At 37.4% G+C, this 19,553-nt stretch overlaps 1 protein-coding gene across 1 annotated transcript; it reads left to right on the forward strand.

Annotated features, from left to right (window-relative positions):
• Positions 1-5,457: 5,457 nt before the first annotated feature.
• On the forward strand, positions 5,458-7,653 carry LOC137821906 (cyclin-D3-3). Its single transcript, XM_068626701.2, has 4 exons — positions 5,458-6,201; positions 6,423-6,624; positions 6,778-6,908; positions 6,998-7,653. Exons 1-4 carry the CDS (start codon positions 5,659-5,661, stop codon positions 7,244-7,246), a joined length of 1,125 nt encoding a protein of 374 aa, XP_068482802.1. The 5' UTR covers positions 5,458-5,658; the 3' UTR covers positions 7,247-7,653.
• The last annotated feature ends 11,900 nt before the right edge of the window (positions 7,654-19,553 follow it).

Consider the following 19,553-nt stretch of genomic DNA (forward strand, 5'->3'; position numbering starts at 1 on the left):
TTACGTAGTCTTGAAGCCTGGAAGGTGGGGTTGATGTGCGACTGGATCGTCGAACAAGAAGGTCGGTTGGAGAAGGTTCAATAATGGGTGCTAGACTTCCTAGGAGAAAAAGGTTGGTTTGCTGGAGGTTCAGGTGCATTGTGATGAGTAGGAGAAGAATGTTGGTTTGCTGGAGGTTCAGATGCATTGTGACGGGTAGGAGAAGAAGGCTAATCGAGTGAATGTTGAACAACAATGGGTAAATCAATGTCAATAGCAGGCAAAATATCTTGTAGTAGAGGTGAGGATTGCATTTGAGACGGTTGGCAAAATGGGAAAACACTTACATGAAAGGTGACATCCCGACTTGTAAAAATAATGTCTGCATTTATATCACATAATTTGTATCCTTTTTTATTGAGAGGATAACCAATGAAGATGCATTGTCGAGCGCGCAAATCAAATTTTGCGTAAGTGAAACAACAGTTGCGTAACACAGGCAACAAAAAATTTTTAGGTGAGAAAGTGAAGGTAGGCGATTATATAGCATCTCAAAAGGTGATTTTTATTTTTTTATTAAAAGTGATGGCAAGCTATTAATGATATATGTGGCGGTTAAAACGCATTGCCCCCAAAATTCTAATGGTAAATGAGACTGAAATAGGAGGGCTCGTGTTGTGTTTAAAATGTATATATGTTTGCGCTCTACTACTTCATTTTGTTGAGAAGTGTAAACGCAAATGCATTGACATTTAGTACTTTTTTTTGTGAAAAAAATTACGCATTGAAATAAATTACAATCCGTTGTCAACGCATATGGTTTTAATAGATTGATTTTGTGCAAAAATAATGAATGATTCTAATAAATGTTGGGTTTCAGACTTGTGTGTGTCATAAGAAATAAACAAGTTTTATGAGGACCCCAAATGTTACAATGCAATTATTAAATGCAGAATGAGATTTTATTGTGCTTAAAGGAAAGTGTAGCCTTGTCGGTTTAGTTTTGGGACAAATTATAATTATGAATGGGATTGTTAGAATTAATGTCATGTTCAATAATTTTTACTGATAGGTAGTAATGAAGATACAAGTTGTAGACGCGCCGGAAAAGGATGTTCGAGGCGTTTATGCCATAAATCAGGGTCGGTCGAAATTTGAGATGTGTGGGCTTGGTTTGAAAGATGGGACATATAAGCATGTGTGTTGTTTACTCGAGCCAATCATCCTCCTCGTAGCCAAGTTCTGCAAAACGCAACCATGTGGAAAAAATACGTCACAACAAAAGCATAATTAATAGATGAGTTATGGACAAACAGACCTGCAACGCCTAACAAACTTGTCACTTTTACCGATTGTTGAACGAATAAATAGTCTTTGTTAATTGCTGAATTTGCTCGGCAGTAAAGCCTTGGACGAGGTTTCTATCGGACTCGCTCCTTCTTTGCCAGACATGATATCTTATTTAACGAATAAAAATGGAGAGGTTGTAAAAGCACCAACATATAAGAAGATTATATAAAAAGATGGTAAGAAAAATAAAGATGTATTTATTCTCTTGCATGTATTTACATCACTCCGTCTATGGAGATTTTCCCTCTTCAACTTAAGCTAATTAGGTAGGGATTCAATAATCATGGATTCTTATTAAATTAATTGCATATGTACAATATCATATCATATTGTACAATAATTACATACAATAATGGTGTATAATTTGATAGTATTTGTGTCAATAACAGTTTGTTAGTACTTTTGTGTTTGTAAAATTATGTTTATATTTTATTTATTAATTTGATAACCAATAAATAATTTTTGTATTAATTTCTTAAAATGATTACAAACTTATCCTACAAGAAAATCATCAAATTGAAACTAATTTTATAAAAAAATAATAATAATTAGTTGCTATAGTGACTAAATTATAGACCATTTTAGAAATTAAAACAAGAATTGGTTTCTAAATTAGTTTTTATTATTGTTAAATAGTTTCTAAATTGGTATTTAATTAGCTACCAAAGTTTTAACTACTAATTATTTAAATTTTAAATTTAGTAACAAAAATCTTTGTTTGCTAATTAGATATCAATTTAAAAATCATTTAATAATAATAGAAACTAGTTTAAAATTTTATTTTTTTTAATCTATAAAATAATTTTTAATTTAATCACTATAATAACTAACTTTTTTTTTTAAATGGTTTATATTTTTTCTTGCCGTAGTGTTATGTTTGGTGGATTACTAAGAGCTTGAATTGAATTAGTTAAAGTTAGTTAAACATGTTTCCATTAGGTGATGTTTTTTTATATGATTAGTTTATTACTAACATTTGCATAGCGAATTTGTTTACATAGGAATGAAGAGCATCTATCCCTACCTTGTTCCCAACCGTCACTAATCACATGAAGGAGTCCAGTTCCAGTGTAAATAAATACACAATGACAGCTCATCTTGCAAAGATGGTTTAATGCTCCCAAAACGAATATATATATATATATATGTATATGTATATATATATATATATGTATATGTGTGTGTTGTGAAACGAAAGGATGCAGCAGGACCAGGACTGGGATGACTTGTCAAACCTTGATCGAGGCTTTGCCATTCTGTCTCAAATCAGACATGAGATAGGGAGAGAGAGAGAGAAGTTCGAACATGTTCTTTTCACGTGTAGGCCACTGTGTTTCTTTTAATTCCCGCGCGCGCCACTTTCTTCATTCCTTTTTTTTATCAAGGTTAAAATAAAATCATATATTATTATTATTATTTTTTTTATATAAAAAACTTTCAGATCAAGAATCACTATCTTACTTAATTTCAGCTAGGCTGACACTTCGATCTCAAATAACAACAATCATTTGTCATCACATGAAAAAAATATTATTAAAAAAAAATACAAAAATATGGGGACTAGACCTAAATCCATATGTTAACAAAAACGATACATAGTTAACTATACATATTAATAAAGAATTATAATAACAGAATACATGAAAACCTATTATACCAATGAAAGAATTATCTATGAATACATTTTAAATTAACAAACTTATCACCATACGCATTTCCTTTACGAAAAATATGAATAACTCTAAATTTTATTTTTTCACAGTAATTAAGACAAGTATTTCATCGATTACGAAGCATTAAAAAAACATTTGTCCTACAGTAAACACAACACAAACCAAGACGGAGTCACATTAAAAAAAAAAAATTAGTAAGTTTCAACTTTTGTTATTATTATTATTATTTCAATATTATATTAAACTCAATTAATATGTTATATAAGCATTCTCTAAATAAACATGTTTTGGGTTTCCAAACCTATTTTTGATTATGACGAGTCTAGGAGATTCATTTTACTCAAATTTGTTGGTAAATAATTCAGAAAATGCCAATTTCAATTCATGGGTAATTTGTAAAGTATTTCATTAAATAAGTACAAGTCTTCCTTTTTTCACCAAAAGTTATACACGGAGAGCTATGGGTAGACGTGATAAGAATCTTTCTTAATTTAATATTTTTATTAATATTTTTTTTAATTTTTAGTACACTTTAATTTACATAAATTTTCTAGTTAAAACGGTTTAATGTGTTACAGTTAAATCGAGTCACTTGTTATTTATTTTAACTAATTTAACTATAAGTAAAAATTAATTAAATAACAATTAATTTAAAAACAAAAAATAATTAATCATTATATTAATTAACTGTTATTTTATAAACTACAAAATTATTTATATTTAAAATAATTTTGATTAAAAACAAAAAATTATAAAGTAATTTTAACATTAGTTATTAATAAATTTAAACTATAAATTAGTAACAACTTTAATTAAAAATTAATTTAAAAATTGAAGTAGTTATTAGTTAAAATTTATAGTTAATAATATTAGATACTAATTTAAAAATTATTTTATAAATTTTATTAATAATAGAAAATATTTTAAATAATAATATTTTTTAATTTATAAAATAATATATAAATTAGTTAATATCATAATTAATTATTTTTTGTTATTTAACAAAGTTTTTTAACATAATCATTAATAAATACATTTGAAATGTGTTTTTATAAGATTTTGTATCATTTATTTTGAGACTCCACAAATTGCTAATATATTCATTATTACATTAAAAGTTGAGGATTTGATTATATTTTAAGAAAAAATAATTAATACAATAAGAATATGTTCTACTTTTTAACTTAATGCAACTTACCACCTAGTATTTTCAACATTGTGTGCTTACCCTTTAATTTTACTTTGTAATGTTTTTTTTTTGTTTTCATATTCTAGGTCTTATTTGATTTTGGTCTTCTTATTTATTCTAGTTCTCTTTCCTTGTCTTCGTTTGAGTTTTTTTAATTTAACTTTTTCATTAATATTAAATTAACACTTACAAAATGATTATACTAAAATTAAATGTAAAATATAATTTATCAACGTTAGTCGTCGTCTTCTCTTAATAAAGTATTTTAAGGTTTGAAATCTTAGATATATATAAATTTTGTATAACAAATAATTCATACCAATATTATCATAAAAAATATAAAACGTAAAGTAATTTAAAAATACTATTACATGAAAGTAAACGCTAATTTAGCAAGTTAATAAAAATATTTTATCAAGTGAACCAAAATTTGAGTTATTTTTTCTAAATTAAAATATTTTTTATATTTTACTTGAAAGATATTCCATTAATCAGTAATATATATTAAAGCATTTTTAGTTACTCGTTCCGACCTCAAGTCGTTGGACAACATTGCTAGAGTCAATCATCGCATCTGAGATATTGTCCGCTTTAGAGGACGGTGCTACGTCACGATTTTATCCTTAAAAGACGTCTCGAAGGGTGAAGGAAGTATATAAACTGCCATTGGCATACAGAACATTACTCATATTTCACTTTAATTTATATAATGTGTGCAATGCTAATTGAATCACTTGCCTTGAGAGGAAAAATGGGAAAGGGAAATTCTCTCCAAAGCAAGTTGCAACTACGGTAGAGAGGATGTAAGAGAAAAAACTTAATATTTAATGATGAAAAATAATTGAATGAAATAATAGACATTATTGTATTGTTATTATTTATTTAAGTGATTTGTTGGTGATATGCGAAATAGAAAATTTAGTAGGGGTTGTATTGTAAATGAGTGGTTTTATTTATTTTTACCCATGGTTATTTTGTTTTGATATGAGTAAAATGAATGTTTAGAAGAGAAGGTGTCAGACATGGATGGCATTAGAAGTAAAAAAGTACCGTTAGTTCTGATTGAATTGTGCAGTGTACCTCTACTAGGGCTTAAACATTCCATAAATGAATTGGTAGCTAGTAATAGTAACACACTACAGAACATAACACGATGTTTAGGATGAATGGATGAAAGAGGGAGAAGAGGCATCCATTAATTTGTAGGGTACATTTGTCACGTGTCCAGTAATTGTGCTTCATGGCCCATTTTTCATCCGCCTCTGCACCTACACCCAGACACTCCCAATAAACAATAAATAAAACTGCTTCCGTTTGGGGAATAAATAACAATAACACTCTCTTCTCTCTTCTCTCTTCTCTCTTCTCTCTTCCCTTTCTTTCAGACACCATGGAGATCCTTCTTTCTCCACCGCCCCATTTCACACTCTCGCTCCTCTCCGTCCCATAGAAGTTCCGCCGTCCAAGATGGCCAATCACCACCACTATCATCATGCGCATGACACCAACCTCAAATCCCTTCTCGACACCCTATACTGCTCCGAAGAGCATTGGGAGGAACACGTTGGGGAAGATGAATTAGACCAAACAGAGGATGATTACCTAAGCGCTAATAATACTTCTAATAATAACACTACCGGTGGCAGCACCATAATAAACTCCGTTCACAACCCTCATGTGTTGTCGGAAAGCGACATGTTTTGTGACGAGCAAGAGTTGGCATCGCTGCTGGGGAAAGAACAACACAACCCTCTAAGCACTTGCCTCCAAACCAACCCTGCGTTGGAGTGTGCTCACAGAGAAGGCGTGGAGTGGATGCTCAGAGTGAACGCTCACTACTCCTTCTCTGCTCTCACAGCTCTTCTTGCCGTCAACTACTTTGACCGCTTCCTCTCCACCCTCCACTTTCAGGATGGCAAGCCATGGATGACTCACCTCGCTGCCGTCGCTTGCCTCTCTCTCGCTGCCAAAGTGGAGGAGACACAAGTTCCCCTTCTCCTAGACCTTCAAGTATCTTTCTTTCTCCACTCTCTAACATCACCAACACACATAATTCTTACATTTTAGCTCAAACTCATCCTTACAAAACCAATGATGGGAGGATAATTTTTCACTTCTTGTCTAACAATAAATGTGGGATTTGAGCTTTACAAAGATTGCCTTCATTTACTTCTCATTTTATTTGCTATTTATTTATATCTTGTTTTTGTATTGTTCTTTGAATTGTGTAGGTGGAGGAGGGTAGATACTTGTTCGAAGCCAAAACGATTAAAAGGATGGAGATTTTGGTACTTTCCACTCTTGGATGGAAGATGAACCCGCCAACCCCTCTGTCCTTTCTTGATTACATCACAAGAAGACTTGGATTGAAGGATCATCTCTGCTGGGAGTTCCTCAGGAAGTGCGAAGGCCTTCTTGTCTCTGTCCTCGGAGGTAATTTCGTTACGTCCTTTTTGTTAGAAGAAATACTGAAACTGAAAGTCAATTTTCGTGTCTAAAGTTGATGAACAATTCATTGATTTCTTGTAATGTGAGTTGTTTATCTTAATTAGTTTTGTATTTAAGTTTCACTTTCCAACATTGCAGATTGGAGGTTAATGGGTTATCTACCGTCTGAATTGGCAAGTGCTACGATGATGCACGTTGTGAAAAGCGTGAAGCCTTGTCTAGAAGGTGAATACCAGAGGCAACTCTCGGGTATTCTGGGATTCGACAAGGTTGGTGGACGTTTGTTTCAATTTGGTCTTGTGTTTGATTTAGAGATTTGTACGAATAAGCAATAAAAACGTGAAATGTGTGCGTACAGGAGAAGGTGAACGAGTGTAGGAAGGTGTTGGAATTGTGGTCAGGGTACGGGAAGCAGGGGAAGCAATGCACGAAACGCAAGTTTGTAAGCATTCCCGGAAGTCCAAACGGCGTGATGGAGATGTCGTTTAGCTGTGATAGCTCGAATGAGTCGTGGGCAGTAGCTGCAGCAGCTGCCGCCGCCGCTGCTTCAGTGTGTTCTTCACCGGAAGCTTTGTCGAAGAAGAGTAGAAGTGAAGTAAAGCGATAAAGGGAAATGTTGTGGGCAGCTAGTTGGGCGTTAATCTCAACCACCCTCACCCCTAGTGGAAGCATATATAGTCTTTCCCTGCTTTAATAACTGCGTATCTTTCTCTTTCTCTTTTTGACCAGCAAGTTAAATTGCCAACCATCTCTGCCTAGCACCACTTCCATTCACCACTCATTTATTAATGGAATTAGATTTAGACCTTCCACGCAACCTCACATCCCTGTAGATGTAGTGTAGTGTAGGACTGGAAGCAGATATTGTTGGCATTTTATGAAGAACAATTTTATATAATTAGTTAGTATTAATAATATAATAATAGTATATATGTTAAGAACAACACCCCCATATCAATGGACATAACTGTATTTATCCTCTTTTCCTTTCAATGCTATGAGATATATTTCAAATATTAATTTCACATTCAATCCAGCAATGTGAATTGGCAATAGAAAAACATTTGTTGAAAGATTTAGGTGAATGAATGAATGAATGAATGAACACAGTGTCGGCCACAGGCAGATATCAGATATGAGTGAGTGATTTGATTATTATTTATTTGTTGGGTTGGGGTGCTGTGTTGTGTTGACCTGGTTGGGTTGAGTTCAGTTTCCGTTTGTATATCAATTATAGTAAAAAGTAATCATACAATGACCCATCCAGCTGTAACACCATCTTTTTATGTTTCTACCACTTTCTTTTTTTAGTTTTTTCATGCTTATTCTAAATCTCTAAATTTTCTCCATTCCTTCTGTCTTTTTCTCATACCAAAAGCCATGGCGGACCCTTGTCTTCCACCATTCTAGTATTTCAGTACCTTGCTGCTTCTGCTCACCAATTCAAGCCAAAATATTATTAAATCAAAACTCATTTCTTCTATATACCCTTGGATCTTCGTTATTTATTTTCTTCAAAACTAAAATCAAATCATCTTTGACATTTCAAAAACATTTTCGGTTAGGTTAAACATCATGAGGTCAATTTCGAAAAGATTATAGCTTGTCGGATATCCTTCTAGAGATAGAGACGTTTGTGACATACGTGGGAGGTTTCGCACTTGCATGTATAATTGTTTATCTATTTTTTCTTAAACTAAAAAGAGGAAAATGTTTTTATGTTTCGTGGGTCAATTGGCATTGTGCATTTATTTTTTTAACAAGCAAAAGAAACTAGAGGGAAAAAAAAGGCGTGCCAATAACCTTTTACTTTGGTTACGTAAAAAGAAAGCGTTTGTTGGTAGGTATGCCAATGGATTTTCGAATTTTGAAGCTGTAAGTGCAAAATTCGTTTCCAATATCCATCCTTTGTCGGAAGCATCGCAAATCATATAATAAAACAAGACCAAGTCAATGGAAGGTAAATCAAACAGTTGTTTGCACAGATCTCAACCCTCATACTTGTCACATATGACCAAGAAGAAAAGTATATGATATTTTTACAGCATTAACTCCACGTAATAAACTCTACAGAGCTTTTACAGCATTCCTTGGAATTGAATGTTATCTGAACTTCTTCAAAATGCTTGAAGATAATGTTTGCTAGTTGCAGCAGAGCAGCATCTTGGATTAAAAATAATAATCATAAACTGGCCGTCTTTGAAACCTTGTTGGATCAGTCAGTGAAAAATAGAATATCATGGCATTTAAGTTGATAATAAAATGTGATTAAACAATAAGTGATTAGAGTTTAACAATTGCACTGCTCGGCAGAACAATTTTTTTTGAAGTGGATCTTGCTTCTGTCTTGTTCATAGCACGCAAAAGACACCCATGAAAGCCCCTGCATGTGCTTTCCCTACCTTTTTAAAGGGGACCATTGCTTGACTTTATTCCCTTTCTCTATATATGTGCTGCTTTGAGTTTTTTCAAGGGAGATTATTGAGTGTTGTTGTTGAAATAACATTAAGAAGAAACAAAAGCTTTTATTTCCACCAAGAAAAACACGCCCAATACTTCTACACTTCATATTATGTTAATGTTAGCACTAACATGACAATACTTATTTTTTAATAATTAAGTCATATAATGTGTAGACACTGCATCATAGCATGTCTTTCTTATAGTTATAAACCAAAATGTATTGTTTCACTTTCAAGCACTTTCTTCCACCCTTCACTCAAATCTGAATGAATGACAACTGAGACATGAGTCAAGAGTTTGTAATAAAGGTGATAAAAATAATTCATTACTTCAACTCTATTTTTAACAATTCTATTTTTAATTTTAGTCTGAAGTTCACGTCTTTGTTATTATTCGTATTCTTTTGATTTTTCGGTGTTGATGATTTTTAATAGATTTTAGTTATTTATCTATGGTCAAGAGTGGAATAACATGTAAAAGATCTTTTCACACTCAAATGAGATGGTTAAAATTAATAAATGTTATATTAACTTAACATTATCAACTTATTTATAAAGATTATATATTTAATTTTTTGATGAACTTAAAGTAGCACGATGATTAAAGTTAATCTCTGTATTAGTTTAACATCAGGTACAAATCCTCTACAAAATACATGTTTAAGTTATTTTTGTCTTAACTACCGAAATAATTTTTATCACGATAGATAGTTGAGATATTCTTCGACATGTATGGTTAAAATGTTCTCAATTGTGTCTATAATATCTCACTACAATAATAAAAGTTCTACCTAATTTATACCTATATAAATAAAAAAATTATATAATTTTTGTTGTAATGATAAAAAAGAAAAAGGGAAAAAAAGAGAACTATAAAATAGTGTACACTATTAGTGAAAAGAGGGACATGTTGCTTCTTTCTTGGTATAATTTATTTAAGTACACTTTTTTATTCAATTATTTTTGTATATTTCAATGTTTGAAATGGGCAAAGAGGTGGTAGGGAATAGTGTTGTCACTTTGACCTGTTCAGTTCTTTACTCCTCCTGTGAATGAGTGCTATTACAAGACTTTTGTTTATTGATTAGTTACAGTGTCAATAATTCATTAGTGTAGGTAGATGACTAATTCTAGGTAGATAACTATTTATTATACTACTAAAAAAATTATTGAAAAAAAAACAATTTTAGATAAAACTAATAATTAATTGTTATAGTGATTAAATTAGATATTATTTTAAAGAGTAAAAAAATTATTAATTTTTGAATTAATTTTTATTATTGATAAATAATTTTTAAATTAGTATTTAATTAGCTACCAAGGTTTTAATTATCAATTATTTAGATTTTAAATTTGGTAGAAAAATCTTGGTAGCTAATTAGATATCAAACTATTTATCAATAACACAAACTAATTTAGAAACTAATAATTTTTTTAGTTTCTAAAATAATATCTAATTTAATTACTATAACAACTAATTATTTTTTTCTCTAAAATTGATTTCCATTCAATGATTTTTTTTTAGTGGTAAGATTTTTTTAAAAATACAATTATTTTCATAAAGAAATAAGGTAAAAATAAAATTACAATGGAAACAAAATTCTCTATAATATTTAATATATATATATATATATATATATTACTCAAATTTAAACTAATTTAATTTGTCCAAAATGTGGTACTTTATGTAGGAGTTGAGTTAAAAGATGATTCCAAATATTGTGTTTTTAACATTTAAGATAAAATTATAATAGAGTCGCTGGTGACCAAAACCAACAATGACTTAATTGTGTAGAATAACTGGAGATGGGAACAAAATTGAAACACATTCATTTTACATACTTTACTTCTTATATACTAACTAATGATACTTTACTTTTCTGTATTAACTTCGAAATTATTGGAATTTACAATTATTAATATTATATAAATATACTTTTTAAAAATAATAGTTTAAATAATGTTTATCCATAAGAAAGTAAATTATACATGTGTTTGATTATTACATTTAAGAATCCAACCTCACGTTTTTTTATCAGTAGAATCCAACCTCACTTAAAACAATTTAATCGAGTTATGTTTAGTCAAATAAATCCAAACATTTTTGTTTCTTTAAAATTTGAGAACTGAACTTGGTTACTCAAAGTGGATATAAATAGTGCACATTCCAAGAACAAGGTATGTCATTACTGAATATACTATGATAACCTAGGATCGAGTACTCTTTGTTGACTTGAGCGTTAGAGTGTCTTCTACAGATATCCTCATTCAACATTCATCTGGAATTGGGCGACCAAGACCTAAATGAGAGAAACAAACTGAAGTGCGAGTTGACCGCCCATAAAGAAGAAGGAAGACAAAATCCATCAATAGTTTTTTAGATCACACCTCCCTAACAAAAACAACAAAAACAATATGTTTTTACCTAGCAATAATTTTTTAGATATTTATAACATCTGTTAAATTTAGGAATTTAAGTATTTCTAAACCCATGTTTGACTTTTGGTGAGACAGTATTCCATGTTTTCAGAAAGGGAAAAAAGAAGAAGTGAGAGGTAGTGTAAAAATAGTAAATAGTTTTGAAAACAATTAAAAGGTAAAACAATTTTGATAAAACATAAAAACGAGTATTATTATTGTAAACAATACTATATAATCACAATTAAACAAAAAAAATGTAACTAATCCGCATCTGTCCCATTTATCACTAAAATTTGATCCATAAAATCCACATTACCTCACCAATTGGACGGTATTTTGCACTCATCATTTCCTTTGTTTTTATTGTTGTCAATATTGTTCTCATTTTTATTTTTTCTTTCTGAAATTCTTGTCCAAGACAGGGAATTTGGACCCTACACGTGAAATATGGTTGTAGAGTGAAAAAAAGTTTTTTGTGATTTGACTGAGGGAATGTATTAAATGGATGAAAAATGGAATTGCATAGTATATGATTGAAGTGGGGAAAATAATTGATCCGATCCGAGGAAGTGTGGAAGATCCTCTTAATTGAAAAGTGTGTGAAGTATGATTATTATAAATGAGAGAGTGGAGAAGATTGTAGATAAGTATAGAGGGGGCCCTGAATAGTTATAGTAGAAGTTTTAGAATGTGGTTTTGGAGAAGAATTGGAATTGTGAAGTTAAGAGGCGATACACATTCCGTGCGTGACTGTTATAATTTCGTGAAAGGGCCCTTCACATGGGGCACGGGATAAGAATGGAATGGGCTTCTGGGCTTGGGCTGCTGTCACTGTCTCGAGAAGGGTAATGCCAAACACTGCTGCTACTCAGTACACTTCTGCATTAACTGCATCTCTCATCTTCTCCTATTGTCTTTGCCTGCAAGGGATCCACCACATTCCCCAATCACTTCCCTCGCTTTTTCTACTCAAAGCCTGCAAAATTATTTCGTAAATTATGGATTTAAAAAAATAATATATTTTTATAACACAATTTGTTAGGAAAGTGGCAACATATAACATGACTTTAACTAAATAATATCATCATGAACAACTTTAGTTTTGATATTTTTTATAATTTCAATTTTCATATTTAATAGTTTGTTTGCACACTTAAGTTAATCTTTTAAAATTCATTAAAAATAGTTAAAATTTTATTTTTTATGGTAACTTTGTATAATGTATATTTGATAAAAAAAATCTTTATATTTTAAATAATAGTGATAGATTTTGAGTGCAAAAATTAGTAGAAAAAAGTTGAAATAATTATATTTTGTTATAAAGAGATTGGATTAAGACATGTTAAAAATAAAAGTTGTTCAATATGAGTTTAGAAAACAAGAACATTTTCGAAGGAGATTGGTCCACTCAAAATTTTTTTAAAAATCAATCATTTACTATTAGTTTTATTTATTGTTTTTTAGTATTTTTAGGTATTTTAATCTTTTGGTTTACATATCTACAGTAGTCAAAAAATTATAATTTTTTATTTTAATTTTTTATGTTAAATTAAAAAATTAAAAAAAGTCATTGCATAACTCTAAAAAAAAAATATTACTTAAGAATTTTTATTTACGAATCTCAATCCTTATGTAAATTCAACATTAACTACAAATATGAATCCGTAACTAAATTTAGTATTATCTATGAATATTATCCACTGATCTGACCGGTAAATTCAATATTACCTACTGTACCGCCCTGGTAGTCGGGAGTAATGATGTGGCGTCGAGCTATTACATAGGCGTGTTGGATGGGACACCTGGCTGGCAGAAGGGGAGGAAGTCGGGGGGTTCGCGTAGTCGCTAGTTATTAAGTTGGCGTGCTCCGATCTCCATCACACCTAAACCGGCGGTCACCGAGTTGAAGATGAAGTCGTTAGATGTGAACCCAGGCGACCAAGTGACTAGAGATCGCCGAAACGAGGACATCGCCGGAGATGAAGACAGATAGTCATTTCCCAGATGGCCAGAGGATGAGGTCGGGAGATAGCTTACTTGAACATGTACAGTGAAGCAGGTAGGGAAGATCATGAAGGCGGCCGGCGAGACCACAGGGAAGGTGTGTACGAAGGCACCCGAACTCGCCATCCAGAAGGGATCACGCTCCAAGGCATCTATGCACTGAGTATATCATGCATAAGTAACTTAGCCAAAGAAGAGTCAGAAGTAGCGCCCAAGTCAAGGATGCTCCAGATGATGGCACGTGTACAGCTAGATGCGAGCCACGTGTCCAGATGTGTAACTGCCAGGAGAGAGAAAGTGCCCAGGTATATAAGAGTTTCCAACGAACTTCTGAGGTACGCACATTCAGATTGTTTCTTTACGCTTGCGAGTCTCGAGTACGCTGAGAGAGAACTGGTCACGGTTCCTTAGAGTTCTTGAGTTCTACTCTTGAGTAATTGGTGGTTCAGTCGCTGACTTGGGCGTCGGAGCGCGATCGGCCGCAGCGGCGCCGTTTCGTCTTTTGCAGGTTCTTGAGGTGGATCGTGGTGAAGGACGGAGGCTAACACGGCGCAGAAGTCGATCCAAGTTTGACGAGGCAAAGCTCCAGTGTTTTGGTCAACAGGCAGGATCATCAGGCGCCCACCGTGGGGCCGTGTAAAACCTGTTCCCATCCACAGTGTAAGTTCTTGGAGATTTCTACGGTTTCTGTTTGGTTGTGTGCTGGTGCAACCATTTTCCACCGTTCGTTTGGGTTTTTGTTCGGTGAGGTGAGGGTTTTTGCCGCTGGCGCGAGTTTTAACCGGTAAGATCTGAGTTCTGTTGCTCGTTTGGATTTTCGTGGAAGAAGCGTTGGTTTTTGGTGGAGTTGCGGGTTTCTGTGAAGGTTTGTTGTGTTCGTGAGGCTGTTCGAAGTTTTTGCGAAGTTCTGACCGATTGATCGCTGAATCGATCGTCGCTGTAGAAGGTGTTGTTCATCGCTCTCTGTGATTCGTCAAGATTTCATGAGAAAAATGAGAAGCAACCGTTCAAGTCCAGTTGCGCCCGTTGCTGCTGAAGGCGTCATGACTATGGCGCAGATGGTGGAAATCATGCGTTCGTTGCAGGCGAATGTGGAAGCCTCGCGTATAGAGCAGGCAAGAATGCACGAGGACCTGGTCGCCTCTCGGGCCAGGAATGATGAGCTTAGCAGAGTAACCGAGGAACTACGTCAAGCTCTTCAGGAGCAGCGAGGGCGTCCAATCGCTGAAGAGGTCGCGCCGTCAACGCCGCCTCGCGTTTTCCTATGCCTTTCGCTCAGGCGATTACAGACACGCCTATCTCTGCGAGCGTCGTACCTGTGAAGGCTGTCTTTACCGGCGTGGAGGATCCTGAGGCATATCTCACCACGTTCCATACGCAGATGATGCTGTCAGAAGGATCAGACGCCGTGTACTGCAAGATGTTTGTGAGCACACTCCGAGAAGGTGGGCGATAAGGTGTTGGGACCAAAGCCAGACGCCTGGTGCGAATTCCACCAGGGCTTTGGCCACACCGTGGACTCATGCTTAGCTTTAGGATACCAGCTCGACGACCTGGTCAAGAGCGGGTTCCTGAATGATTATTTGCTGGATAAAAGGGCAGGGGGCGCATCGAGCTCCCATCCAGCAGGTGGTGAGGCTCAGCAGCACGAGATGCCTACCCACGGAAAAATCCACACCATTGCAGGAGGTTTCTCGGGTGGTGGATGCACCGCGTCACAGAGGAAGAAGTATGCGAGGTCTGTGATGACGGTGGATATGATTGAGGACCACTCGTCGGATGTGGACATTACGTTCACAAAGCAAGATCTTCGGGACGTTGTGCCTCATGACAACGACCCCATAGTCATCTCGCTGATCACAGCAGGAAGGAAGGTCCACAGGGTTCTGGTGGACCAAGGAAGCTCGGCAGACGTGATGTTTTGGCCGACTTTCACGCAGTTGGAGCTACCCCTTGACCAGCTGAGACCCTATGGAGGGTGTTTGTATGGTTTTGCTGGTGACCAGGTGGAGGTCAGGGGGTACATTGAGTTGAAGACTACGTTTACAGATGAGGCGGGTTCGAGGACAGAGAAAATCAAGTACCTTGTCGTGAACGCTCATTCAGCATACAACATTCTGCTGGGAAGACCCACACTCAACAGAATAGGCGCTATACCGTCGACCCGGCACATGAAGGTGAAGCTGCCGTCTATGAAGGGGGTGGTGATCACCATCAAATCCGACCAGAAAGAAGCGAAAAAGTGTTATGAGAATAGCCTGAAGAACAAGAGGTCGGTGAGTTATGTGACAACCACCCCGCCTCCTGGTGTGAAGCCCAGGCCGACGGTAATAGAAGAGACCGCCAAAAGTGACGTGGCGATGGTGGATGCTGAGCTGGGGGAGGGGAACGCCGGTCTAGAGAAAGAAGAGGCGAGGAATCGCCCTGAGGAAGCGAGGGAGCTGGGAATCGCCAGGGCGGTGATCGCCAGAGAAACCAGACCAAAACCCATCGAGCAGTGGCTCGAAAGAGAGATCGGAGGAAAGATCTTCAAACTGGGAAGATCTCTGGAAGTTGAGCTCCAGGACCAGATCGCCAAGGTGATAGAGCGGCATCTAGATGCGTTTGCATGGTCCGCTTCGGACATGCCCGGGATCGATCCCGACTTCTTGTGCCATCATTTGGCGATGGACAATAAGGTCAGACCGGTACGCCAGAGGAGAAGGAAGTTCAACGAGGAGAGGAGGCAGACGATTAGAGACGAAACCCAGAAGCTCCTCGCTGCAGGCCATATCAGGGAGGTGCAGTACCCTGAGTGGCTGGCCAACGTCGTGCTGCTAAAGAAGAGCAATGGGAAGTGGCGCATGTGCGTCGACTTCACTGATCTGAACAAGGCTTGCCCAAAGGATTCGTATCCTTTGCCAAGCATAGACGCCCTGGTGGACAGTGCTGCAGGGTGTAAATTGTTGAGTTTCCTGGATGCCTTCTCGGGGTATAACCAGATCAAGATGCATCCCATGGATGAAGAGAAGACTGCCTTCATGATCGAGAGATCGTGCTACTGCTACAAGGTGATGCCATTTGGGCTAAAGAACGCGGAGGCCACGTGCCAGAGGTTGATGGATCGAGTACTTGCACCAATGCTGGGAAGAAATGTGCAAGCATACGTAGATGACATGGTCGTGACCTCGCCGGAGAAGAGCAAGCACGTGGAGGACTTAGAGGAGTTGTTCACCACGATCGCCAAGTTCAGGTTAAAGCTGAATCCCGAGAAGTGCATCTTTATCGTGGAGGTTGGGAAGTTCTTGGGTTTCCTCCTAACTGAGAGAGGAATAGAAGCCAACCCTGATAAGTGTGCTGCCATCTTGGCGATGAGGAGCCCGGCCACCGTGAAGGAAGTACAACAGCTTACAGGTCGGATGGCCGCCCTGTCTCGCTTCGTGTCGGCTAGCGGAGAGAAGGGCCATCCATATTTCCAGTGTTTAAGGCGGAATAACAAGTTTGCCTGGACGAAGGAGTGTGAAGAAGCTTTCGTCAAGCTTAAGGAGTATCTAGCGAGCCCGCCGGTTTTGTGCAAACCGCTGATGGGGACCCCTCTTAGGTTGTATTTTGCTGTAACTGAGAGGGCGGTGAGTGTGGTGCTCGCCCAAGACCAAGATCAGGCTCAAAAGCCTATTTATTTTGTTAGTAAAGTGGTGCAAGGACCCGAAGTAAGATATCAGGCCTTGGAGAAAGCTGCACTGGCAGTAGTCTTTTCAGCAAGAAGGTTACGCCACTATTTTCATAGTTTCACAATACTGGTAATGACCGACTTGCCCATTCAGAAGGTCTTGAAGAAGCCCGACGTTGCTGGGAGGATGGTGAAGTGGGCGGTGGAGCTGTGGGAGTTCGACATTAGGTATGAGCCCCGAGGTTCGATCAAGGGGCAGATCTTCGCAGACTTCGTGGTTGAGCTCTCGTCTGAAGCGACACGGGTTGAGGGGGATGACTTCCGTTGGGTGCTTTCAGTGGACGGATCGTCAAACCAGCAAGTTAGCGGTGCTGGAGTCATCTTGGAGGGACCCAACGACGTGCTGATCGAACAATCTTTGAGGTTTGCCTTCAAGGCCATCAACAATCAAGCAGAATATGAGGCGCTGATCGCCGGTATCTTGCTGGCCAAGGAGATGGGAGCTAGGGTGCTGATGGCTAAGAGTGACTCGCTGTTAGTCACGGGACAAGTAACAGGCGAGTTCCAGGCTAAAGATCCACAAATGGCGGCTTACCTGGAGTATGTACAAGAATTGAAGAGTTCCTTTGTCTCCTTTGAAGTGGTGCATGTGCCCAGGGAGCAGAATGCCCGAGCTGACTTGCTAGCTAAGCTCGCCAGTTCAGGCAAGGGGGGTAGGCAGAGGACGGTGATTCAAGAAACTCTGAAGACGCCTAGAGCATTTGTGGCGGATCACCTGGTTCTTCAGATAAGCAAATCGACGGAGAAAGCGACGAGGAGTCACAGGTCTTTGACTCAAGAGACCTTGAGGTCGCCAAGAATAAGGGCATGTCAGGGAGAGAAGGTGAACGTGGCGCAGGTCTGCGCTACCCATGAGCCAGATACCTGGGTAACGCGATACAAGCGATGCCTGGCGGATGGCCTTCTCCCGCTGGATCCGACATAGGCTAGGACGATAAAGAAGAATTCTAGCAAGTTCACAATGATTGATGGCGAGCTGTATAGGTTTGGGTTCACTCACCCACTCCTGGAATGTGTGCATGGCGAGAAATGTACAAGAATTATGGCAGAGCTCTATGAAGGGATATGCAGAAGCCACGTCGGGGGTCGAGCTCTGGCCGCAAGGACTCTCCGTGCAGGTTACTACTGGCCAACAATGAGAGGAGACTGCAAGAAGTATGCGCAGTGCTGCAAGCAATGCCAGCAGCACGCCGATTGGCACAAGGCGCCTCCCGAGGAGTTGAAGTCGATTTACAGCCCTTGGTCGTTTCATACATGGGGAATCGACATCCTGGGACCATTCCTGCTGGCGATCAGGCAGATGAAGTACTTGGTGGTGGCGATTGAATATTTCACCAAGTGGATCGAAGCAGAGCCAGTGGCCCAGATCACCGCACACAAGATCGAGGGTTTCGTGTGGAAGAACATTGTGTGTCGGTTTGGTGTGCCCAAGCGCCTGGTGTCGGACAATGGGACTCAGTTTGCAAGTCACCTGTTGAAGAAGATGTGTGAAGGGGTGGGAATTCAACAAGTATTTGCATCCGTCGAGCACCCTCAGACGAATGGCCAAGTAGAGTCAGCCAATCGGGTACTACTCAGAGGCTTGAAGAGAAGACTAGAGAAAGCCAAAGGAAGCTGGGCTGAGGAGGTACCCCGTATAGTCTGGGCGTACCACACCACCGAGCAGTCAGGAACCCATGAGACCCCATTCAGCCTGGTCTATGGATGCGACGCAGTGATTCCAGTGGAAATCCAAGAGAGCTCGCCGAGATTCCAGAACTTTGTAGCTGAAGACTCGAATGAGGAAAGAAGGCTGAATCTGGATTTGCTGGATGAGGTCAGGGAGGAGGCGAGATTGAAAGCTGAGGCGGTGAAAAGAAGGATTGAACGAAGATATAACTCGAAGGTGATGCCAAGACAGTTCAGAGAGGGCGACCTGGTGATGAGGAAGGCCCACCAGTACGAGATGGAGAATAAGCTGTCGCTTAAGTGGACGAGACCGTTCAGAATAACTAAGGCGCTCGGGAACGGCGCCTACTGCTTAGAAACATTGGAAGGAGGGGCGATCCCTCGCACTTGGAACGCCACGCACCTCAAGTTATATTACAGTTAAGAACTTTGTAAGTAAAAACAAACACGAAGAGCTTTACAATGTTTCTGTTAAAACAGTTTGGAAGGGGCACTCTTTTTTCCCTAAGGAGGGTTTTTAATGAGGCCGCCCAATAAAGAAGAGTTTTCAAAGTTTAAAGTGTTTTAGATTGCATGCTTGTTGTTTTCTGAAAGTTTTTAAGAAAGACCTTGTCACTTATATGTGACTTAAGGCAAGTTGAAGTTGTGTT

This window comes from Phaseolus vulgaris, chromosome 9 (genome assembly GCF_051622355.1).
Source record: "Phaseolus vulgaris cultivar YP4 chromosome 9, ASM5162235v1, whole genome shotgun sequence".
Taxonomy (NCBI): Eukaryota; Viridiplantae; Streptophyta; class Magnoliopsida; order Fabales; family Fabaceae; genus Phaseolus; species Phaseolus vulgaris.